General features: G+C 39.2%; 1 protein-coding gene across 6 annotated transcripts in view; it reads left to right on the top strand.

The window, feature by feature from the left end:
* Positions 1–22,221, top strand: part of LOC127983794 (AT-rich interactive domain-containing protein 1B) — an 81,334-nt gene extending 59,113 nt beyond the window's left edge. For 4 of the 6 annotated variants that reach the window (XM_052586128.1, XM_052586127.1, XM_052586126.1 and 1 more), the window contains exons 8-22: positions 315–657; positions 1,234–1,374; positions 2,631–2,758; positions 5,827–5,918; positions 7,179–7,319; positions 10,755–10,964; positions 12,556–12,769; positions 15,954–16,092; positions 16,185–16,336; positions 17,285–17,417; positions 17,497–17,616; positions 17,701–17,779; positions 17,892–18,660; positions 18,739–18,869; positions 19,031–22,221. In XM_052586128.1, coding sequence (XP_052442088.1) covers positions 315–657; positions 1,234–1,374; positions 2,631–2,758; positions 5,827–5,918; positions 7,179–7,319; positions 10,755–10,964; positions 12,556–12,769; positions 15,954–16,092; positions 16,185–16,336; positions 17,285–17,417; positions 17,497–17,616; positions 17,701–17,779; positions 17,892–18,660; positions 18,739–18,869; positions 19,031–20,785 — 4,547 coding nt within the window. In that variant the 3' untranslated portion in view covers positions 20,786–22,221. The remainder of the gene's footprint in view (positions 1–314; positions 658–1,233; positions 1,375–2,630; positions 2,759–5,826; positions 5,919–7,178; positions 7,320–10,754; positions 10,965–12,555; positions 12,770–15,953; positions 16,093–16,184; positions 16,337–17,284; positions 17,418–17,496; positions 17,617–17,700; positions 17,780–17,891; positions 18,661–18,738; positions 18,870–19,030) is intronic. The other 2 variants (XM_052586130.1, XM_052586129.1) reach the window with 1 other exon arrangement.
* The last annotated feature ends 3,504 nt before the right edge of the window (positions 22,222–25,725 follow it).

Below are 25,725 nucleotides of genomic sequence, written 5' to 3'. Positions count from 1 at the left end.
AACAAAAAAGTTAACAAAGCCATAATCAAGGCTTGAAAATTTAGTAACATTGCAACATTGATTTCATTGTAAAGGCTTTTTTTCTGGGTTGTGTTTATGATTGTTTGGAAACACAGTTTTTTTTTCTTCTTTTCATCAAGAGGAAACAAATGTGATGGAATGGAACAGAGTGCAGGGGTCTTGGCATGTTTTGTTAAAAAGTTGCACAGTTTTTAAGTCTTAAAGGGGTCATGCAATTATTATTATTTTTTATTTATGTTTCTTGAGTTGCACTTATATTATTATGGCTTTACATTAGTCTTGTTTATCTCTAGGTAACTACACACGCCCTCCTAACTATGGCGGGGCACCAGGTGCCAACTACAGCGGCCCCGGCCCAGGCATGGCCAACAGTCTTGCCATGAATGCCAGCAGTCCAATGCACGGGCAGGGTCCAGGGCAACCCTGTGGCTCTGTGACCACGGCTCGAGGACCAGGGCATGCAGCCGGCGGCCGGCCGTACCCAGCAGGCTCCAGCAGTGTGGCTCCAGCCTCACCAAATATGCCTCAGTCCGCTGGCCCAGGAATGGGTCCACCTCCTCTCAACGTCAGTCGCAAACCCCATGAAAGTGGCCCTGGATCTGGCCAGCAGAACCCAGTCCCCTCTGGACAGCCCAGGTAAATCAGATCCTGAAGTCTCCTCCTGCTTAGCTAGAACAAGATGCTATGTTTGGTCTAGATTGCATAAGATAGTTAAAGGGATAGTTTAATATGCGTTATTTAAATGTAATTTTATACCTGTATGATTATGGTTTTCATTTTCCAGTGAAACCCAAAAGATGACATTTTAAAGAATGTTGGTGACCAAACAGGCTTCATTGGTTTTCATTTCAATTTTTGAGTGAACAATCCCTTTAATGACATTTATTCAGATTGATACTTAATAAATATATTTGAATTAAGCCACACCTTTTTAACTCAAATATTACTATGTTGTCATATTCACCATACCATGAAGCACTGGTCAACAGTCCCCATTTGTAACTTTTATGCACGTGCATTAAGTAATTTTGCTCATGCATCACTGATTGGCTACTACTCAGCAGTCTATTCGGCTGTATGTCTCCAAACAATGCTGAAGGCGGCATTTGGGATAGGGCCAAACATGGAATTACTCCGCGCATCTTTGAGTTGTCATTCCTGTTGAAAGTGAATAAGCACCAAGGAGACGTTTATGCTCTTCCCCTGGTTCAGGCCTCCCTTTGGCAGGTCCCCTGTATACCCGGGCCTGTCTGGGCCTGGAGGACGGCCAGCCTCCTTCCCTGTCCCTCACCCCCATCACCCTCACTGCAGTTCTGGGCAAAGCCAGGGCCAGCCTCACGCTGAGCTGTATGGGTAGGTTCAAATTCGGACCCCTGGCTGGATAGCTTTACTCTGCTTGAGTCTCTTGGCATCCGCTAGAAATGACACAAGCCAAGCGCTCTGCATAAGCCTCTCCTTTCTCCTCCTTTCACCGTGGCTGTGTTCTACTCTGAGCATTTAAGAAATGTAAGCATAATATATAGTTTTTACACGGACAGGATAAGAGAACAGCAAAACGCCAAGAGTTAAAGTGAATAGAAATTCATAGATTGTGTCTTTCCAAACCTGTATGCTGTTATTTTTTCCTGTTGAACACAAAAGGGGAATTTTTGCATTTTTTTTTTACACTGTCCCATTCCAAAATGGGCAGAAAAAGGGCATAAATTACCATACAGTAATCATCATACAACTTGGGGTCATATGATGTGATTTCAGGATTTGAGGTATTCAGCCAATCACAACGTACTAGATAGCTGACCAATCAGATCACACCTTGCTTTTCAGAACGATGAGCTTTGTAAAAATCAGGCAGGGCAAGAGGAGCAACAATAATGTACATTACGTGGAAATTGTTTTTTTTGTTTTTTTTTACCTTAAACTGCGTCAACACATTGCGTTACACCAAATACACAAAATATTGTTCTTTTTAGCATCATCATATGACCCATTAACATTAAACAACTCAACAGCTGGCCTCTGTTGTTTTGAAATCTTCATTTTTTACATAAAGATATAAAATTGGTTCATTGGCAGGCACATCAGGTCACAGGATTGACATAATTTCTGCCAAAACAGCATTGGTTCTCACATGTAGAGAAATGGAGAATAGGATTTGAGAGCTGTAGCAGAACAGAATATTTTCATTGAATAATGACTTATTTCAGAAGAAATTTCACAAGAAAAGCTGTGTGAAAATGCTTTAAATGTTTGCTGTGTTTTCCATAAAAAATATAACAGCATATGAGTTTGGAGCAACCTGAACTGATTTTTGTGTGTACTTGACCCTTAAGATATAATCAAAACTGATTATTTATTTTTATTTTACATTAACTTGGTGTATGGCTGTTTAGCATAGTGTGTAGACAACACAGGATTCACTTCTTTTACTTTGCGTATTAATTCTGATTGTCTTAACCCTCTCTACTGTACCTGCATATTTGTTGCTTGCCAGCTAAAAGAAAACAAAGAAGAAAAGAAGTGTACTAACACCTTACCAATGAACTCTTCACATCTTAAACAGGGTCTTAAGCTTTGTTGGTGTCCTTATGTTTGTGTGCCGTTGTCCATAGGCCAGGCGGGTATCAGGGTGGTCCCCACATGCTTGGGATGGGTCCTGGAGGCCCCTACAACCATCCAGCAAGCAACAGCTCAGCCAGGATGATCCCTCAAGGACCGTCCTACAACACAATGCCCACAGGTGCGTGTTTAGGGTTTTCACTGATATATTCATGTGACAAGAAGTACAAATCTTGCACAGTTTTGAAAGTCATGAATAATGATTAATCATTTGACACTATAGCTAAAGAGAGTCTAGCTTTGGGGTCGGTAAGATTTTTTTAAAGGGGTCATATGAGTTGTTTTCAATTTTTCCTTTCTCTTTGGAGTGTTACAAGCTCTTGGTGCATAAGGAAGATCTGTAAAGTTGCAAAGACTGAAGTCTGAAATCCAAAGAGATATTGTTTATCAAATTAAAGACCGTGTCTAAAATGGCTCATTCAGTCACGCCCCCACATGTCTACATCACTGTGTGGCAAAAGTTCACACAAAGAAAGAAGGCGTGGTTTCAGTAACCGCAGTTAGTGCTGAAGCAGTCATGTCAGGGAGATGCTGTGTGTATCTATGCAAAAGCAAAAGCACTTTATTTGGCCTTCTGAAAGTAGATGCATTTAGGAATCTTTAAGATTACTTACGACTAGGGGTGCTCCGATCACGATCGGCCGATCGTTATGGGCATCTCAACAGTAAAGCCGGTTCTCTAATCAGCGGTTAATTCCATCAGGTGCGTGATTTCACATAGAGCAGCTGTTACCACACGGAGCCATTGTTAACTGAGAAGATGCGCAAATAAATGCTGAAAATGAACGTGGATTTTCGCAGCTTCTCAGTTAACGACTGAAGCACATGACGCTTGCAGTGATTTCCGCATCTACCGTCTCAATGAGGACATAAATACATCAACAACATCACCAGAACTGTTCTGAGTAGCTTCACAAACATTTTACCATTTCAGTGTAAAAAATATTCTGTGACATTTACGGTAAAATACCGGCAGCTGTGATTGCCAGAACTTCACTGTTAAAAATATGGTAGCAACATTTTAGGTTTATAGTCTTAACTTAAATTCACATTAAAATACTGTATTTCAGTAACTGATCTAATGTTCTAATGTTAATAAACCAACTTACCGAAGTTCTAATCTGTTTTGAACCATTGTAATGCACTAATAACCACCAAAAACTGGTGGTGATGAAAAAATAACATGATGAATCAAAGATCATCACTAACAGCTCTTACACAAGCTGAGAAGGTGCACAGTGTCATTCACACACACACACACTAAACACCATCATGGTAACACACGATACTGAAATAATGCAATAAACATTAATTTAACAACTTTAGATGAAAGATAAAACCCTAATGTAAACAACCGATAAGAAAAAAAGAACCGGTTATTTCAATGAAAAAAATGAAAATATGAAGTGTCATGCAGGGAATTCTGGGTGTGTCAATTTACAGTTTTTCACTGTAAATTCAACAATGACTTTTTCTTTTGCACTTACAAAAACTGTAATTTTAACATTATTTTACTGTAAAATTACATTAAATGTGATTACAGTTATTCACCGTATATAGTATGGAAACTTACTGATAACCAATGAACAGGTTTTTACTGTAGCGTTTTTACAGTCTTTTAATGTTAAGATCACAATCATTTTTACAGTGTTCATTTGAGTAAAACCAGTGTCAATTTAAAGGTATTCATGACAACCCGTCAAAATAAGTTCAGTTTTACATAAAGGCATTATCCTAGAAATATTACTATTATTTAGTAGAATGTATGTGATACTGCTACTGCTACTATTGAAAAAACTTTTTTGAAGAAATAAATCACACAATATTTCTTCCATGTTTTAATTTTAATAGCAAATCCCCTTTGTTTACCAAAATTTAAATTTAATTAAAAGACTAATTAAATTTGAGTGAAACTCTTTTACTGTTTTTCATAATTAACGTATTTTCCGGATTATAAATTGCACTTTTTTTCATAGTTTGGCTGGTCCTGCAACTTATAGTCAGGTGCGACTTATTTATCAAATTTAATTTGACAAGAACCGAGAGAAATGAACCAAGAGAAATGAACCAAGAGAAAACATTACCGTCTCCAGCCGTGAGAGGGCGCTCTATGCTCCTGTAGTCTACACTGAAGACATAGAGCGCCCTCTCACGGCTGGAGACAGTAATGTTTTCTCTTGGGTCTTGGTTCTAAATAAATGCGACTTATAGTCCAGTGCGACTTATATATGTTTTTTTTCCTCATCATGACGTATTTTTGGACTGATGCGACTTATACTCAGGTGCGACTTATAGACCGAAAAATATGGTATATTACTTGTAAGAAAACTTTAAACACAATTGTAAATAAGTATAAAGAATGGCATTGGTTTTATTTTTAGTGATGATACGTTTTTTTTTTTTTATTAGCATATTTTTGTGTTTTGCTTTGGTACCGAGAACCGTGGATCTTCACTGTTATCTGTACCGAATACTGAAATTTTGGTACCGTGAAAACACTACTGCAAACACATATGAGCTTCATCACTGTGTCTATCACACAGCTCTCTTCCCCTTTCAGGCTTGAACTGATGGTAAAACTAAGGACATTATTAACTGTCTTTTATATTTATTTTGAAAGATGGAGCTCATGATTATGAAACGGGGCGTTACATTTCCGACGAGTGCTTGCGGTGTTCGGCCAATCACAATGCACTGGGTCAGTTGGCCAATCAGAGCAGACTTGCGCTTGTCAGAAGGAGGGATTTGTAGAAAACGTTTGAGAGAAACGGGTCATAGAGGACCTACAGTAATGTACGTTATTTGAAAAATAATGTGTTTTTTGAACATTAAAGCGTGTCAACATATTCTGTCACACCTAATACACCACATATGACCCCTTTAATGTTGTTGTCTCATTGTGGTTGCATAAGAACGTTATTTAGAAAACGTTATATATAAAAAATATAGTAAAAACATTAATATTGTTAAATAATATTATAATCTATTTTAATACATTTTAAAATGTAATATATTCCTGTAATAGCAAAGCTGAATTTCTCAGCATCATTAACCCAGTCTTCAGTGTCACATGATCCTTCAGAAAGTGTAATATGCAAATTTGGTGCTCCAAAAAATGGGTTTTTTTGTGCCGCCTAATATTTTTGTGGAAAATGGATGGCGCAGTTTAACTGTCAGAGTCTTCTGTAGGGCCCATGACAGGCTCAGGGGACAGCATGATGCCCACCGATCCCAAAAAGGAGGAGGGCAGCACACCCACCACAGAGCCTCCTAAACCAAAGGTATGAACAGATCTTTTCCCTCTTTAAGATGCTCACAGATAACTGAATTATAGCACTTCTTGTTGAATTATATACACACCCTCTGATCTTTACTTTACCCATGACTTTGTTAATATATGCTTAGCGAAGATGAAAAACCTGCATCAGTCAGTCCTAACAAGGAGCAGCGGAGAGATAAAATGTAAATGTAGTCCAGTCTACACTGAAATCTCATTGGTCTAATCTCCTGCTTCTTGTAGTTGTATATTAAATATCGACTGTCTTCCGATTGGCTGTGATTGTGTAGAGTTGTACAAACAAATTACTTGCCGCTGGAATTTAAACACTTTAATTATACTGGTTGTTATAGCCTAATTGCTATAATAATACTCATTACCAAAATCTACAAAATTTTAGATCCCCAATTTGTAAGCACAAACATGTTTAATCAAGCATATGCAGAAAATTGAGTAAATTGAAACAGAATGTCAGAATGTGACCAAATTTCTGATTTTGTGAGAGGAAATATTTAACACACACTGCTTGTAGCTCTTCTAATGTATCATTTTGTTATTTATACGCCCTAAAATGAGCGCCGAAAGTATGTTGTTCTTCAAGAGTTTTCCTTTTCAGTGTGTTATTCAGTAAGCGAAGGAGTATAACTCTCTCATGTGTCCTAATGAGAGCTCACGTAAGCTCCGGAAGACCTTATTTCAAAACGTTCTTCTGTATAACTCGTTCTTTCTCAGTCGTTGCCCTTACTTTCATCAGAACTTCATTGTGTCATTAAGTTCAGCTTTCATTTGATTGGTTGAAATGTGGCGCACTGGCAGAGCTTTCCATTCTCACGTCTGGATGTCATTTGTTTTCCCTGTGGTTTTGTTTCATCTGTAATTCAACGTGATGTTTTGTTTTGTCCCTTTACTGATTAGAGGAAAGTAGTTCTGTCACTTGAAATAATTCTCAAAGAACTCCCTCTGTTTTCATCCTGGTTCTCTATAATCTCTATACGTTTTAGTTGTTTTTTACCTCATGGCAGAGGATGGCTTTTAATGAAATGTAGAAAACATCACAAAAAAACAGTGCATTTATTTGAGCTGTTTTATAAAACTCATAATAATGCTGTTGGTAAATTTCCTGCTATAAATTTGTGTTAAAATTTATATTACATCAAAGGCAGCTGTATCGCGCATCAGTTGTGTGGTTAAGGTGAAAAGATGATCTGAAAGCTGTCCCTCCATTAAATGTGTTTTTTGTTCCCCAATGCGTTCTCCATCACAGGACAACTACGGTTCCCAGTGTTTGTCCCAGCCTCCCACCCCGTCCCCTCTGTCCCCCAGCCCAGCTAGTCTGTCCTCTTATCAGGGGGACGACAGCGATAGCATTAGCAGCCCTGCCTGGCCAAAGAACCCCAGCAGCCCTGTAAGTGCCTCATGCTCCTTCACTATCTTCTCTGGATTGTCCTGGCTTTGCTCCTTCTTCTGTGGTTATTTAGGTCCCCTGTTTGATGGTGTGAGCTGTTTTGACCTCTGACACAGTATGCTGTAATGAGACTTTTCTCTTTAAGATTGTTATCCACTTTCCTAGTTTCTTTTTTCAGTAATATCCAGTGTCATAGAAGCTATTTTCAAACTGTACAAGAATTAAAAAGAGAAGAAGAAACAAACTGCTGAGATACATCAATGTAGTCATTGGTTTGTTGTTGTGTCTCTAACACTGGTAAAACATTTTCTTGTAATACTACTGCCAATGTTTTTAACTTTAAATGAAAGTTTATTCAAATGCAATTAATTTGGGGCTAGAGGTAAAAGGAAATATCATTCTTATGAAATGCATTCGAGAAGAGGGATTTTGGGATGACTTCACAGATAACTGGTACACGGTGGATCAGATTTTCATGAGAAATCAGTCCTTATTGTTTTGTGTGGATTTAACCCCCGAATCATAGAAATGTTCAGCAATGCGGTGACTCGAAAGTGATGCACGCTGTGCCAAATTGTGCATTAGTCAAGCTTTGCAATGTAAAGTCAAAATACTTTCAACATGGACACTGTCCGCTGCCGACTTTTCAAAGCAAAGCCAGGGATTATTAGACAGTTTGCATAACATGTAACTTGGCTAGTACCACCTTTCCACAAGCCACATTAAAGGGTGTCTTTATTGAGTCTCTTGATTGTAAGCGATAGTTCTCCCAAAAAAGAAAATTCTGTTACTAAATTACAAATCCATTTCTCATCATCATGTCATTCCAAACTAGGGATAAAACAATACACAAAGAAGTCACGATTTGATTTGATTCACGGTTTTGATAAAAAAATTTTTTTCGTATATATAAAAAAAATTCTGCTAAATTATCAAATATAAATATGATGTAAATGTATATAACAAAACAAAATTGAAATTTTAAAACAAGCCCCAAATCAAATAAATAACACACATAAAATAAATTTCTTCATATAAACAAAATAAGGCTTTGTCTGTGCTCTTTCCACTTAAAACAAGAGGCAACTACTGCATTTTAGTAATGATCCAAACAAAGATGCTGCATACATTCAGCATGAACAGTTTTTAATCATATTAGATTGTATAATATCGAAATTTGAAGCAAAAACAGAATGGTTTGACTTCAGTCAAAGACTAGAATACCCAAGACATGTCACTCGTAGAGTTTAAAATTGGAAAAAAAAGAAGCGCTCAATCTGGCCGCTCAGTCAGAGGAAGCCCCGCATTCTGAATGAAAGAGCCAATCGCTAAACGGTAAAGTCATCCTGGTTGCTATAGGACAGGCAGCACTCTGAGACTCGCGTGAAAACTAAGCTTTTTATAACATAACAAAAGTAACAACATTCATGACACAGTTGTTGTCAAATTTAATTGGTAATTTTAAATATGAAATTTATTTGCAAGTTTAGTGAACAGTTTTGGAGAATTTAATGTTTCCCCATTCAAAGAGATAACACTTACATGTCCGAGAGGCATTTCAAAGATGGCTGGCGAGTGACATGACGTCTTAAAAGGACTTTGCTTCAGTTTTGTGGAACTAAACATAAAGAATATCTGCATGAAACAGAAACAGCAGACGAGTTGAAGATGCAGATTCACTCTTTGCCAGCAGGTGGCGCTTAAAGCGTTTCCTTGGTTTCCACTGTAAACAAAGCAGCGCTGCACTTATGAACTTTAATATGAATTATACAGACGCAAGATTAAAATAAAAAATGCCATCTGACCTTTTCTAAAGACAGTAAGTTCCCCTCAGACATGCATTCATATAAACTTCAAGCCTAAATGAATCAAGATTTGATTAGCATCTCAACCGATTTGAATAGTCACATATTTGAATCGATTTTCAAGCGGCTTGCGGTTAATCATTACATCCCTTTTCCAAACCCATAAAACTTTTGGGTTACACTTTATTTAAAGGTTACCTTGTTACAGTGTAATTATACATTTAAGTACTGAGAAATATTAATTTACGATATGGTAGGGCTGGACAATAATTCAATATCAATATATATTCCAGCAACACCAGCTTTTGTTGTTGCTCATTTTTTTGTTTTCTGAAGCAACTCGGAGCACGTTTCATACTCTTTATCCTGGTTGAAGCACGTTTCAATCTAGAAGAATAATCAGCCTACACTACCAGGCAAAGGTTTTTGGTTTCTGCTCACTAAGCATGCATTTATTTTATCTAAAATACACCAAAAGCGGTACAATTCTGAATTTTTTTTACTATTTAAAATAACTGCTTCACACATTTTAATCACAGGAATAAATGTTATTTTCAAATAAAAAAACTGTTATTTTAAATAACAAAAATATTTCAAACTGTTACTGTTCAAAAACCTTTGTAGTAAGAGCATGTAAAAACAAATTAAAATGTGTTACAGACTTGAAAAGTGAAACAAAATGAAAGATATTTTAATTAAACCTTAGAGATTTAAGTCCCTTTGTTGACAGTCCATTCAACCAATACATTAACACTTCAAAAGGGTTGACATAAGACAAAATAACAGTGATCCATATGATTTATGGGGTTTAATCTAAGATATGGTGAACAGATTCAATTAATAGGCGTTTATTTACATATAAACATTGATCAGTGCACATACATCATAAATGGTAAACTTAAGTTCAGCTCTGTTTGCTTTATGCATCAAAACCACTTTCAATGACTTTCAATTAAGCGACACAAATTTCGAATGTATCATTGCATAAATACATTTTTGTGAGAACTAACCCTTGAAATGTGTTAACAGTTTTAAGCATTTTGCAAAGTGTTCACAGTAACAGTAACAGTAGTTCCAGTCACAATGCTGGTGCAGAGTTAGGGTTAATGTAGTGATACCTTACCCTGCTGAGTAATATAAAGGCGCCAACATACTAGACTTTACGCTTCACCAGCAAACATTGCAAATGCATTGATCTCAGTGAACATGGTGCATCGCAAGGACAGAAGAAAAGAGTTTGTGATGATCTTCCATCATGCAACCAAAACCTTAAAAAAAAGATCTTGTGATTATGCACTCTGTTGTAAGCACGTTAACCAGTGAGAATTTCAGCAGTCTATATCCATCAGAGCTAAATCAATGAAATCACCTGCTTGTTTACTTTAGCACAAGATACAATTGACTAATAGCATACATGCAATTTTTGTGCCAACGGTGCCATGCAAAATACTCATCCCTGTCTCAGTGCATCACAATCTGTGCTTTCTAGGTAGCTGTCAAAATGGGACATATTGAGCAATGTGGATAGCATTTACTCTTAGGACAAAGAATGATGGGCTCACAGTATGCGTGCAGTATGGGTGTGTCGATGGCGATACATCTTACTCTCTTCTGTACCCATCGACTCTAGAAGCACAGCTCGGGGAACATGACAAACGAGAGGATAACACGACTGTACGACATGGGCTGTGAGCCGGAGAGGAGGGCATGGGTGGATCGCTACATCGCCTTCATGGAGGAGAGGGGCACGCCTGTCCCCAACCTGCCCTCCGTAGGCAAGAAGCCGCTGGATCTGTGCCGCCTCTACCTCTGTGTTCGAGAAATCGGAGGCTTGGCTATGGTGAGTGAAGTCCAGAAAGGCTGATGCCGCAGCTCTTTTGGGCTCTGTGTGATCGTGCTGGGGTTTTAAAGGAGCAGAGCTTTGAAATGCATGTTAAAGGAATGGCGAAACCTCTCATATCCTTCCTCAGATCTGTCTCAAGCATCAATCACAGACATCAAAGAAACAGAGGGGGGTTAACTGAGAATGCATTGCACATGCTGATGGTGTTATTTATTTGCATGTGCTTTCTGCATTGTTTTAGCACCCTGGATCTCACTCAGGGTTTATGAAAGAACAATATTATAAAAAAAAAGAAAATTGGCCTGGATACAGTGAATGCTGCCAAGATCATAAAATACACAAACTTTTCTTTATATCGGGTTTTCAACCTTTTTCAGGTTGTGAGTGTTAGACTTTTTTTCAAGGTGTCCTTGTTACAATGTAATTATACATTTAGGTACGGAGTAATATTAATAAACTATATCTATTTATTATATAGTTAGGATTAGGGTCTGTCTAATCTCTGTTATGCATAATGTATTGTTATTATAATAGGAAGTACATGTAACATTGTTAGAATAAAGTGCTACCCATTTCCGATTAAACAGTAGGTACATTAATTAATAATACTCAGTTTATTTAATTACATAATTTATTTAATTGTGACAAGGACACATTATAATCAAATGCAACCACATAACAAATTTATATTATTGATGCACAAATGTATGAGGACCATACTGGCTGATTTTGAATATTTATTAATAGTGCTGTCAAACGATTAATCGCGATTTATCGCATCCAAAATAAATATTTACAGAATAAATATACACAGAACATACACATATTTTATGCAATCAAAAACTTTCATTTTGGATAAGATTAATCACGATTAATCGATTGACAGTACTATTAATTATGCTCATTTCCTCCGTTTTTATTCCTTTATTCCTAAGTATTTATTGCTGTTAAATTGAACTTTTTAAATTGAACGATTTTTATAACACTATTAAAATGTAAACTCATATGTAATCTTAAATATGAATATTAGTTTGAAACTTGAACTTGTTAATAATAACCAGCTTTGGAAATAATTTAAATATCTGCATCAGTAATTTATATAATTTATGATGTTTAACTCACAAAAGCATTAAACCGATCTTACATTTTAAAAGTACTATTTACTGTTATATTTTAGTTTGGGGGCAGTGACTCATTTAGCTAAACTTAAGCTTCTTTAACGTAAAATTAACGAATGCATTTTTTTGCAAAAAAAGAGGTTTCAAATAGATAAAAAAAAAAGTATGAAGCAGCTCCAACAGACCCATGTTAGAGACCTCTACTTTAAATAAAGCTTTTGTTTACCGCCAGCGATCTGTGGGCGGTAATAGCGCAATGCTAATTATGTCTGGATACCAGCAATGATGTTTTGTGGATCCTGCACATTCTATAATGAGTCTCATTTACATAAGAAAGAGGTATGTTCATCCAAAAAGATGCACACAGCGCCTGGTGAAGTTAAACTGCTGGTGGCTCATGAATCAGTCACAGGGTCAGATGGCGGAAAACAGCCTAGTGAACTCCTGATTGAAAATCTCTCCTTGAACAGGTCAATAAAAACAAGAAATGGAGAGAGCTGTCCACCCACCTGAATGTGGGGACATCCAGCAGCTCTGCCAGTTCCCTCAAGAAGCAGTACATCCAGTACCTGTTCGCCTATGAGTGCAAGGTGGAGCGCGGAGAGGAACCCCCACCCGATGCGTTCACTACAGGAGACGGCAAGAAGCAGCCGCAGCAGGCCAAGATCCAGCCACCATCACCCGGTGAACAACTTTACTGCATTGCTATGGAGAGAACAAACTGACTTTAGAAAGACAGCTTATATCCATCAAATCACTGTTTACTAGGCTTCATGCTTTATGTACTAAAGCACTAAAGCCCATGAAATCATAATGTACAGTGATTTTAAAGTAGCTAAGCATGACACAGAGCAGAGCTAAAAGGCCCTTAGTTGTTTCAAACTCACTGGTTTCGTGGGTTAATTGCTTTTATAAGAAACTACTATATATTTGGCAAAGTTTCATAAAATAAACACACAGAAACTAAATGATATTGATTGATTAACTGCTGTAATTAGGTCGCAGGTGTGTTTATAGAGTATTTGACAGAGGCTTAAATATTATGTTCAGCCCATCGTAATCGAGGACCAGAAGCATTTGTTTTATTATAGTCTATTCTCGTAGCACCCTGAGATCAACTTTATTTTAGCTTGAGTATTGAACTTTGACAAACTTGAATGTGAGACATCAAATTGCATGGTTGTTGAGGACAAGTTTTTCGATAATAACTATTACAGACAACAAAACTCCTAAAGAAAAAATCCTGTAGACTTACATTCACAGAGCTGAGTTGTTTTCTAGAGAATGGTATATCATACAGAGCTCCTCCAGTCTTTAGTCATTAGTTAACATTAGTTATAGTGATGTCCTGGAGTATTTGTCAGTGATGCTATTGAAGTATTAGTAAAGTCAAGTCACCTTTGGTTATATAGCACTTTTAACAATACAGACTGTGTCAAAGCAGCTTTACAGTATCAAATAGGAAAAATAGTGTATAATAATGCAAAAGGAAAACAGTAAACCCTACATTTTTTCAGGTTAGGAAATTTAAAATTTCAAGCTCAGCTCAAATAGTATCTGTGAAATTAAGTCGACGATATCGCTGGAAAGTTAAAGATCCCATGACATGAAAATTTCACTTTTTGAGTTTTTTTAACATTAATATGAGTTCCCCTAGCCTGTCTGTGGTCCCCAAGTGGCTAGAAATTTCGATAAGTGTAATCCAAGCCCTGGGTGTCCTTATCTGCCTTTGAGAAAACAAGAGCTCAGACGGGACGATCTGGATTCTTCCCCTCATGTTGTCATAAGGGGAAAGGTTACCTCCCCTTCTCCTTAAACCTGTTATTTAAATTGTGATTTAACTACAGAGAGCGATCAAAGAACGCTCCCTTTATTTTGTTCAGAGCTGTCAGTCACACATCGAGTATATCTGCACACTTGCCCAAACTGCCGTTATAATCAGTGACGCTGTTATGCTGCACAACAAAGCTCTTACTGTATGCATGTCGATATTGTGTTTGCTGTTAGTTGTGTTGAAAACATTTTGTGGGGAAAAACACGTTGCAATGACGAGATCACTGCATTCACGCGATAAACAGACTCGGTTACTCGGTTACTCTCATCACTACAGCAATTCATGTGACGGGAAAAGATCAAAAAAATAATGCTATCATCAACACTTCCACGATTCATTAATCTCGACAGCTGTAATTGTAAAAAAACAAATATAGTAAAAGTATTTGAGAGGGGTTTCACATGTAATACGCATTTTGAATGTCAGCCAATCACAACAGTCTCACCGCAGACACGCCCCTTCAAACAGAGCATTCAAGCCAGAGGAGTAAAGTCAGGATAGAAAAATCCCTTCTATTTCTACATTTTAAATGTATTAATCATACTAACAATATAAGTACACCTCGGGAAACATTAAAAAAAGCATTTTAAAAAGAAAATAATCCACGTCATGGGACCTTTAAGTAGTACTCTCAAGCAAACAATAAAATGTAAATACAAGTATTTTCAAAATATATGCATGCATGGATGTGTGTGTATATATATATATATATATATATATATATATATATATATGTATATGTAAACAAAAACTTACTTTGGATGCAATTAATCGTTTGACAGCGGTAGAATTAAGTAATGTAAAGTCATATTTTTATGCCATTCTTCGATTTTTCGGCCTCAGTTGCATGTGGCTCTGGTCTGCCTGCGCTATAATGAATGCAGAGCGGCTCTAGACAGAGCTCTTAATATCTGACAGGTGACGGAGTCAAAGTGAGACAGACGGGGGGAAGGGCTGGGAAACAGAGCCGTCGGGCTGCTGGTTTAAGGATTCCCGTCCCCCTCTTCCTGAGGCTAATGACTGATGATGTCACAGGAAAAGGGAGAGAGAGAGAGCTGTCAAACAGCAGGGGAGGGATTCCCTCCGAGAAGATTAATGTGGGAGGAGTGTGGGATAAAAACAAAAGTGACCTCAGCCTGACCCCTCGCTCAATGCAGACCAGTGAGCCAGCACTTTCTGTCTCTACCGCCCTCCCCGACTCTCTAAATATGCGTAAGGTCATTGGCGGTCACACAGGCTGGAAGTGTTACAGCGTAGCAGCGTATTGTTTACTTTCACTGCTGAAAGACGATTTCGTGGCTGGCAGCAGATCAAGGACATGTAAAGCAGACACTCTTTCATTCCCTTGTTCTTTCATTCGGCCCCGATTCTTTTTGTTCCCCGTGCTGAAATCTTTTGAAGTACCTTTTACTGCTCTGAGGTGCGGAGGAAAATGCAAATTGGTTTTATTACTTTGCATCAACCGAGCCGTAGAAATTTCAGACGTTATTAGGATGGCGTCCTTTTATGCCATTGCATTTCTATGGAAATTAATAACTAGTGTATTCAAATGTTATTGGATTATGGAAATGCAGTCTGGGGATTGTAAGATTTTGGTTTCTTTCCCTCGAGCTTGGAAGAAGCGATTAGGACATTGTCATTTGCTTGTAGATTTATAAAACACCATTTAAGCAGAATCAGAATATTATTTCTTAAAAAGGGGGGGGGTGGGATATATATTTAAAAATAGCACATGAGCTGTTTTATTTTTTAATGAGGCTTTTACATTATTTAAATTGAGGCAATATGCAGTTCATTGTATCACTAAGAATCAGTTTTGATTTTGCAAAGCAGTTACAAATATTTTCAGTGCATCTCAATTTACTGTTCAATGAAAATCTGTATATGAATTTATTGCATTGCAACATTAAGAAAGCATCAATATGCTAAAAGCTTTTTTCCAAGCCTTACTTTTCACCACAGAAGTTCATCCACATTTTTTTGCATATAATAATTCCTTCATGTAATGTACTCCATGTTTGCTCTGTTCAACAGCAAACTCGGGCTCTCTTCAAGGGCCACAGACTCCTCAGTCTACAGGCAGCAGCACTATGACAGAGATGCCAGGGGACCTAAAGCCGCCAACACCAGCGTCCACACCCCATGGACAAGTGACCCCTCAGCAAACGGGCAGGTGGGCTGAATTGCATTGTATTTTAGTGTCCGTTACTCATGAAAGTGTGTGTCTATATTAATTTTTGTCCTTGTTTTACCCCACATCTTTAGAAACAGTGGTGTTAGTGTGCAAGACCCGTTCTCTGAAAGCAGCGACCCAGCCTTTCAAAAGCGGGGTCCCATGCACGGGGGAAGCAGTGGAGATGCCTCCTCCAGAATGCAGTTCGACACCAGTAAGGATCCTTATGGAGCTGCTAGGAAAGGTGTGTTGCTATAAGAATTACCCCGTATGGTGCTAGATCCACGTTTCTTCTGTCTGCTCACTGCTGCCTCCTTGTGTCTTCCTCATTTTTTTTAGAGGTGCATATAAATTATTTGCTTGGACACTGCTTCCATCTAGTGTCTGCAGGTTGAAGCCAGCATGAAATCAAATTGGCCTAGTTTATGGTCTTTATAAAGCATGTTGCTAGAATCATCAAGTCATCAGTGAAGTTTATTCCAGTGAAATGTATTATATTTGTATGTGTTATTTTTAATTAAAAACCAACACTTGGTCCTCTGAAATTATTTTTTTGCATATCCCAGTCATCATCTTGATTCTCATCGGACAGGGGCTTGAATAAATATGACCCGAATCCAGGTCAAAATTTTTATCACCTCCAAAATTGAGCTGGATTAAATTTGTAATATTTAATTTAGCTTTTATTGCTACTTTATCTTACGTTTCTTTTCACTATGAGTTAGTTTAGACGATCACATTTTTGTTAGTATATTTATTTTAATTTGAGTATTTTAAGACTAACGTTAACATAATTAGTTTGATAGATTTAAATATGTTTAAATTGAATCTGTTCTACTATAAAAATAAAAATAAACGAATACATTTATACCATGCCTCAAATCCTTTATCTTTTGTTACGTTTGTAATGAAGGCATAGAAATAGTTCAGTAGTTCAGCATAATTTTCCCATCTGTGATCGATTTCATTTTTTTTTTTATTGTTGGGTAAGAATAACAACACTCCAATCAACTACAAATTGGGAGAAAGGCCCAGCTCCTTTCTGATATAGAACAACCTCTTTTCACAATGTAAAAAATACCCAATGCATAAAAAAAGTTATGCTCAAAATGACACACAAAATATCTTACAATGTTTGTGAATAGTCTTGGTGTTTTCCCCCGTGCAGTTTAAAGTGTTGATTTGTTTCCAGGTGGCTCTGAGCCCTTCATCCCCGGGCAGATGCCAGGCAGTGGCATGCAGGAGATGTATCCACGTGGACCGCCCTCCGGGATGGGGATGGGCCCACGACCCCAGTACCCCTACAACCCTGGCTTTGAGAGGAGGTAGCCCAGAACACTTAAAACATCAATTCATGAACTGAAAAAAATCAACATGTTAACATTATTTAATGTTTGTTCACAGGCCGGACCATGTCATGGGTCCAGAGGGGGGAATTGTTCCCCCTGGAAATCAGAACAGCATGGTGCCTTCCAACAGTGATCCCAGCATGTTCTCAGGCAACAGATACGCTTCTCATCAGAGGTATACAGTGATTGCAGTTGACAAGTGTATATGAATGTATTTGGTGTGTAGGGCTAGAGTACAGTCATTTCTGTTTTCCTATAGACATGGACATGACGGCTATGGACAGCAGTACCCTCACAGTATGCCATATAGTGCACATGGGATGTATCCCCAACAGCAGGTCAGCCGTCAAATGTGATCAAATTCCATCCCTTTTGTGATAATATTGCAGTTTATATTTGTGTTTACCACTGTAATTCAAACCTTAGACACCTTATTTATCTGTTTTACAGGGTTATAAGCGGCCTGGGGAAGGGATGTACGGCCCTCCTGCGAAGCGCCATGAGAGTGAAGCCTATGGTTTGCAGTACGGTGGCCAGCAGACTGACATGTATAGCCAATATGGTTACCCAGAGCGCAGGCCCATGCAAAGCCCGTTCCCCTATCCATATGGACGCGATCGCATGCAGCCAGGTGGGCAGGGACCTCCTCAGCACAGCATGATGAGTGGTGGACCACCCCCATCCTCCAACTCCAGCGGTGGTCCTCAAGGGAACATGTGGCACACCAGGCACGACATGAGTTACCCTTACCCCGGCCGGCAGGGACATGGGGCGCCCTACCCCTCCATGAGCCGTGGAGATGATCCAGAAGTCAGGGCCGGTCAGGACAGTCAGTGGCCTGGTCAGCGTCAATCCCCCTACCCCCCACCACACTCTTCGTCCTCTTCCAGCTCCATGACCCCCATGACTAGCCGGCAACCACCTTCTTCCTATCAATCTCCTCCAGCGATGCCAAACCATATCTCTCGAGTCCCAAGCCCTTCACCATTCCCTCGGTCTGTGGGGGGCTCTATGTCGCCCAATAAGGCTCTCATGATGGCCTCTATGAAGCAGATGCAAAAGCCAGGAGGCCCAGGGTCGATGCCAAACTCTCAAAGTAGTGGTCTTCCTGGGCAAGGCTTCCCGACAATCCATCGGGAAGCCACTTACCCACTGGACTCTGTGGAAGCTACGCAGCCTCAGCTTAAACCTCGCCGAAGGTTAACATCCAAAGAAATTGGTAAGAAACCCTCTTCCTGTAATAACTTTTGAAAGGTGTGGTTATGACGAGGTTTTAACCATGCTTGTGTATCTTAAGGCACACCAGAGGCTTGGCGTGTGATGATGTCCCTGAAGTCTGGTTTGCTTGCTGAGAGCACATGGGCCCTGGATACTATAAACATCCTGCTTTATGATGACAACACAGTGTCTTCCTTTGGCCTGTCTCAGGTAAGTGTGTGATGGGCTGTAAGGCTTGTCTTCAGAGGATAGGAAATGAATGCAAAGTCTTAATGCCTTTTTGGCCTTATTAAACAGCAGTTTCTAAGAAATGAGAGGTGTATATACTTTGATAATGAATGTATTGGGTTTTGTGTCTTTTCCTTTCAAAGATGCCCGGTTTCTTGGAGCTCATTGTTGAATATTTCAGAAGGTGCTTAATAGAGATCTTTGGGATCCTTGAAGAATATGAAGTTGGAACAGAAGGTCAGAAAACTCTTCTTGGTCCATCGTCGGAGCCCACCGAAACAGAGCAACCTTCCAATCAAGACTTAAAAAGCCAATCCGGTTCAGAACTGGTGGAGAGATTAGATGTGGAGCCTGAGAAACCTCAGCCAAGCAGCTCAGAAGCAACACTCAATATGGAGAAAAGGGAAGACTCTGCGGAGGTTAAGGTCGACACTGGTGAAGAACCATGTCCACCAGTGGAGCCCAGACCCAAGCAAGCCAGCAAGTATGACAGACTCCCAGTGAAAGTTGAGGAGAGAGAGGCTGTGGCCGATTGTGTGGAGGATCGATCCGAGCTGCTAGGCCTGGCCGGGGAGTTCACCAGCGGGCTTCTGCATTGGACGGCTGGTGGAGGGGACTCCACTGCCCACATCCAGACCCATTTCGAGAGACGTAGAGAAGAAGAAGAAGAAGAAGAACAGAAGCCCTCAGAGATTCAAGACGGTGCACAGGCACCAGGACAAGAAACGGTTGAAGGGGAGCACGGGAGGGAAGAGGAACTGAAAAGAGAGCTTCCAGGGCCCTCAGAGGAGAACTTGACAGCCACCGTGGATGACATGCTAAGTTCTCGAAACTCAGAAACTCTCGAAACTCAGACATCATTCTCCTTCCGCAACAAAGAGAACCAGAGCGGCATTGCCTTGCTGGAGGATGAGCCCCGATGCTGGGATGAAGCACCTCTTTCGGTCGCCGAGGGCTGGCAGGATGAGTTGGCCAAGCGCTGCGTCTGTGTGTCCAATATCATTCGTGGACTCTCATTCGTCCCGGGCAATGACAGCGAAATGGCTCGGCACCCAGGTTTAGTGCTCATTCTCGGGAAACTTGTGCTTCTGCATCATGAGCACCCTAAAAGGAAAAGGATGCCACCTACCTACCAGCGAGAGGAAGAGCGAGGACTGGCTTGCAGCAAGGACGAATGGTGGTGGGACTGCCTTGGTGCCTTGCGTGAGAACACCTTGGTCACCCTTGCCAACATTTCAGGACAGCTAGACCTGTCCATCTATCCAGAAAGTATCTGCCTTCCCATTCTGGACGGGCTTCTCCACTGGATGGTGTGCCCCTCGGCGGAGGCCCAGGACCCCTTTTGCACGGCAAATGGCTTCTCCTCGCTCACGCCGCAGAGGCTGGTGCTGGAGTGTCTGTGCAAACTGAGCATCCAAGACTCTAACGTTGACCTTCTGCTGGCCACGCCTCCTTTTAGCAGACAGGAGCACCTCTTCGCCACATTAGTGCGGCATGTCGGTGAGCGAAAGAGTCAGGTGTGCCGCGAGATGGCCGTAGCCGTTCTCTCCAATCTTGCACAGGGTGACCCCACAGCTGCCCGAGCCGTTGCCCTGCACAAGGGCAGCGTGGGAGCCTTGATAAGCTTCCTAGAGGACAGTGTTGCAATGGCACAGTATCAGCAGAGCCCTCACAGTCTCTTGGGACACATGGGACACTCCACCCATCCCGAGCCGCCTAGCATCAACATGATGTGTCGGGCCGCCAAAGCCCTGCTGGCCATGGCCCGAGTGGAGGAGAACAGGCCTGAGTTTGTGCTCTACGAGAGCAGGCTTCTTGATATCTCGCTGTCCTCCGTGCTGAACTCTGGCGTGGCGGCCATCTTGTGCGAGGTACTGTTTAAACTCGGCCGCTCGTGACAGGCACAAAAGAGCGGGAGCCTAGAGCGCCATCACGGGAACGTACCGAACGGCTGAGCTGAGCCACAGAGATCACACACAACTGTCGGTGTTATATTTTTATTTAAGGAAAAAGACAAACAAAAATCGTTTTTACATACAAATGAATATATAGAGAATATATATAGCTCCTCTGCCCCATTTCCCAGTTTTCATTTTGGATTTTTACATGATTTTAATACGGATATTTAATACTTGGTCTTTTTGTTTTTATTTGACGTTTCGTTTTGTTTCATCTGTGTATTTTCTTTCGTTTGTTTCAACCAAAGTTGGCATATGATACCGTTAGTTTTTAGAGTATTTTGCTCTCAGAATGTTTCGATGCAGTGTTTCGTTTGTTTTCTCGTGGGACTTTGTTTATTCGGGGAATGCAGATTTATTTAAATTGTGAGACATGTTGTAGATAGAATTTCTCTTGCAATGTGTTGCGATAAAAGAACAAAAAAAAGGAAAAAAAATACACTGATTTTAAGACATACATGTATACAGCTCTGAAAAAAAGCGTTGTGCAATAGATTTAGCTGGCTGAGAGGGGAGATGACGAAATGTGAATGACCACAGGCGATGTTCAGTGTTGCACTGTTTCACCACACAGTATCTGAGGGTCAAGCCAGTGTTGGGTCTAAACTGACTTGCTTCCATATTAGTGCAGTCACAGAGGGTCCTCTCTCTGACGGCGAACTCAAAGTGCTTCGGTTACCCCTCTTCTCTATTCTATATCCACGGGTCGGTTTGTATATAGGAACTGTACATTAAATGGGCCCCTTTTGATATTTTTATTTTCCCCCTCCAAGAGATGTGGTATTATACAAAGTGAGTAGTATAAATATTAAGTCATTGTTTTCAGGCGTGTAAGGGGCCGTTCGCACAGGGTGGGTTCTTGCATTTGACCTGCGCTAATTGTGCACAACAGATATTATTCAGCCGTTGAAGGTGAAATGCATATTTTGAAACACTGCAGTGCAGAAAACATGTCAGTTTCACAACAGTGGACCAGTCAGATGAATTCGGGTGCTGGAAGAGCATCTCCAGTGGATCAAGCATGTATATACGCAACTGTATATGGTAACCTGTCGCAAGAATTTGTCCTGTGTGAACGTCCCCCTGAAGACTTTACCTGTGTGTCCTATAACGGAGTCCTGTGAGACAGAGATAGCAATGGCTCCCTCTTATGGCCTTAGATTTTGGAAAATACAGGCTAACTGAAAGAAGTCCGATGGCATAAATGTAATTCAGTGTGAAAGTTACCCCAAAATGACTTGACTATTTTAACAGAAAATATGTACTACTCGTTATGTAAGCTCTTTTTGCTCCATATGATTTGATGACCATTGTTTATTCAGTATAAAGTCTTTATACATGTTCCACATGTTAAAAGTAAATGTACATGAAATTTGGTCGAGCACTGTGAATGTAGTTTTTCAGTGTCGTGTTATTTCAGTGTGCCCAACAACCATGTATATCCTCCTATATAGTATTATTTAAAAGCAAAAAAGTTAATTTACTGACAGTTAAAGATGATCAGTAACTTGTTCTCTGTCTGCTGCTTGTCACATCTACAGTTTAACCAGATTACATGACTCTCAATGCACAGAAAACACCAACACTGACGCACACTGCCGTTCTCTAGCTTTTCCTTTAGACACTTCAGGGCACGCTTTTCATCCTCAGTCCCTTTTTTTTTTAGTAAACAGTTTTTCAGGAACATCTTGAAAACAACTTCCACAGCGTATTACAAGATGCATTTATTAGACCTTGTCATCACATGATGACAGTTTAACACAATAACTGTTTTAGTTAGATATTTAATGCATAAACACCACCAGCTAAAGGCAGTGATATCATTTACTAGGCCACACAAATGTCCAAAATGTATGGTTACCAAAAACAATAATAATAAGTTACATTAAATCACAGATAGCACAGTATGTACAAACACTTGTGACTGCAGGTGCAGAGTCAGAGTCTCATGTAAATTCCAGTAAGGCACAAGAAGTCTTTCCGGCCTTCAGTGAGGCTTTCTCCAGTGCTGTGACCACACACTGATCTTAAACGGCTGATTTTGGCTCACACTTGACCAAGCTGAATAGATGAAAAATATTCTTCCCAGACAGTCGGTTGAAGTGGTCCATTTTTGAAAATAGACAGTAAATTCTTCTCATTTTGACTTCAAGATGGAATTCCAGTCAAATGGAACGGAATTCTCTTCATTTTTGGGCATGACGGGGAAAATGGACTGCACTTTCTGACGAAATTCCTTCAGCTGCCATAAAGAAATTATACATATATACAGTATATCAAACAGCAGTGGCAGATTGGAGTGAGAAATGGATGAAAGTGGGCACATGGTATTTAAAAGCATCACTTTAAGCAGGTACGTACGCTGTGGACGCCCAGGGCCTTCCAAACGGTGAAGCTCAGGAGGCCGGCTCCACACCAGGTGTGAAGTGAACCCCATCCCAACACCAGCAATGCTAACAACGCGCCGCTTTCTGGGACCGCAGCAGTTCCCATCACACCCTGAACGCATCAAAACATTGTGCTGCAGATCTCGTATTGTGTTCAGTAATCTTATGCTTATAAGCTAATATCATAATGTATTTTATTATTTTTTTGCTACAATAACAGACACAGTTTAAATTTTTACAACCAAACCAGCTTTAAAAAGTAAATGGGGTCAATTTAGTTTAATCTTGATTTTACGGGTTGAGCTTCACAAAACCCCGTTATTTTTTTAGATTTCAGGAGTAAAAAGCATTGAACACATCTGAAACCACTCTTAATATTCCCCCGCCAAAAAAAATTAAAGGTTTCTTTAGAGAGGGAAAAAACAGATCAGATATCTCATACAGGTTTGTATTTAATTATAGTCTGAAATAAAATAAAAAACATTATTAAAAATATAAACACTTGAGCTTCACAACAATTTAAATGCAACAGTGTTCAGAAGAGATATAAAAATATAATGTAGGTATAAAAAAAACGTAATTCTGGGATTCATCACAAACAGCATTAATTATTAATGCTACACTATTGTACAGAGAGTCAAACTATTGTTCAGCAGCATGTTTCAGATGATAAAACAGCAAAATAAGATCAGGAACATCATTTAAGAACCTAAACAAGGACCATATTGACTTCATGTCTAAGTGGTTTGTTTACACAAGTCTCCACCAGATGCAGCCATCGCTAATGACATTAACTGATTTCATCTAATTCACTGTTTTTAGTGCCCTACATATTAGATTTGCTGTTATTAGAGCAGAGCATGTCAGCATCCATCGAGGAACGTGCCCTAGAAACATTTTAAGGTTTTGGTTAAACGATAATAAAATGACAACTAAAGACGAAAATCATAATGAAATAGTCATTAATGGAACTGGGCAGGACACGTGATCCGTCGCGTCACTGACCTCATACTGGATTTAGACACTTTAAAAGCATTTTTGGCAAGACGTGTGTTTACTGATCTGAGACAGTGGGCTAAAAATAGGAATGCAAAAAAAAAAAAAAAAAAAAAAGAGGACAAAACAAAGGGGCCTCTATTTCTGAGTTTATGTTCAAAACAAGTCATAAAACGGAATCGATGTCAGCATTTACGCAATGTCTAGTTCTGTGAAATGCTCTACTGATTAGATGAAGAACCAGAGCAAAAACAGCTTCCGAGAAAGAAGAAAAGAGTTCTGGAAGCAGAGGAGCAAGATGATGTCACATTTTCAAAATATTTAAGGACTGGGACTATAACACACTAACTGGGACTGAAGAAAACAACAACAAACATTTGCTCACATTCTGAGTTTTAGATCGCAGTCTTCTGTCCATTCACACTGCAGCTGAAAGGGATTTTCTGCTCCACAGTTTTATAATAATAATAATAATAATAATAATAATAATAATAGGAAACTGTGTCAGGATAATTTTTATTTTTTAGAACACTATTGAGTTGAATATTAACTTTGATGATATAAAAAATAATAATACTACTAAAAATAAAGGATGGTAACACTTTACTTAAAGCATTTATATACAATGCATTATAAAAGTAGTTGTAATGCATTAATTATGCCTTGTAATGCACCTTATTTATACATTACACAGTTTAATAACCCTTGCATTATACATAAATACTGTAAGTAAAGTGTTAATAAAATTGTTTTAAAAATGCTGTTGTAATTTCTTTACTTGTTATGGCATTTAAATCCTGTAGAAAGAGGTTTGAGGATGTTAATGATGGTATGCTTCTGTGTTCTATCATTGATTTTTAAATGCTGAATTATAAATTACACTACAACCCACTGCATTGCAAATAAATCACTCTCATTTGCGAATAAAAATCTCCACTCTGGGCGACTAATACAGCCAATTGTTTTTTAGCTTTGAACTGTCGGGTTTTCCGGTGGTGGGTGGAGCTAATGAGCAAACGACAATCTCATTGGCTGGTCCTCCTATTATCGTCCCTGTTTTGATTTGAGCAAATCAGTTCGAGGGAACGCACAAAACCTGATTAATATTCATGAATCCAGTAACTCGCTAATGCTTAGTGCGTTTTCGTGCTTACTAGTAGAATTCGTATTATTATTATCACCTTATAATATATTGTTAGTTTTTCCCTTTTTATTTTTTTACAGAAACACTGAATGACCAACAAAGCAACATACACACACAAAAAAGTTGATTTCGTTGAAAATGTTTAATTTGTTATCTTAACTTGGAACTTTATTTGTTTATTTATTTCTCAATATTTATGTATTTTTTTCACCTCCAGACTCCAGGCATTCAAATGGTTAATGTTATCTAAGCCAAATATTTTCCTATCCTAACAAACTATACATCAATGGAAAGCTTATTTATTCACCTCAAATAAAATTTGGTCAGTTATCCAAATGAGTGATATTGACAGA

The sequence above is a fragment of the Carassius gibelio genome, chromosome B20 (assembly GCF_023724105.1).
Source record: "Carassius gibelio isolate Cgi1373 ecotype wild population from Czech Republic chromosome B20, carGib1.2-hapl.c, whole genome shotgun sequence".
Taxonomy (NCBI): Eukaryota; Metazoa; Chordata; class Actinopteri; order Cypriniformes; family Cyprinidae; genus Carassius; species Carassius gibelio.
This window is presented reverse-complemented; position numbering and strand designations above follow the sequence as displayed.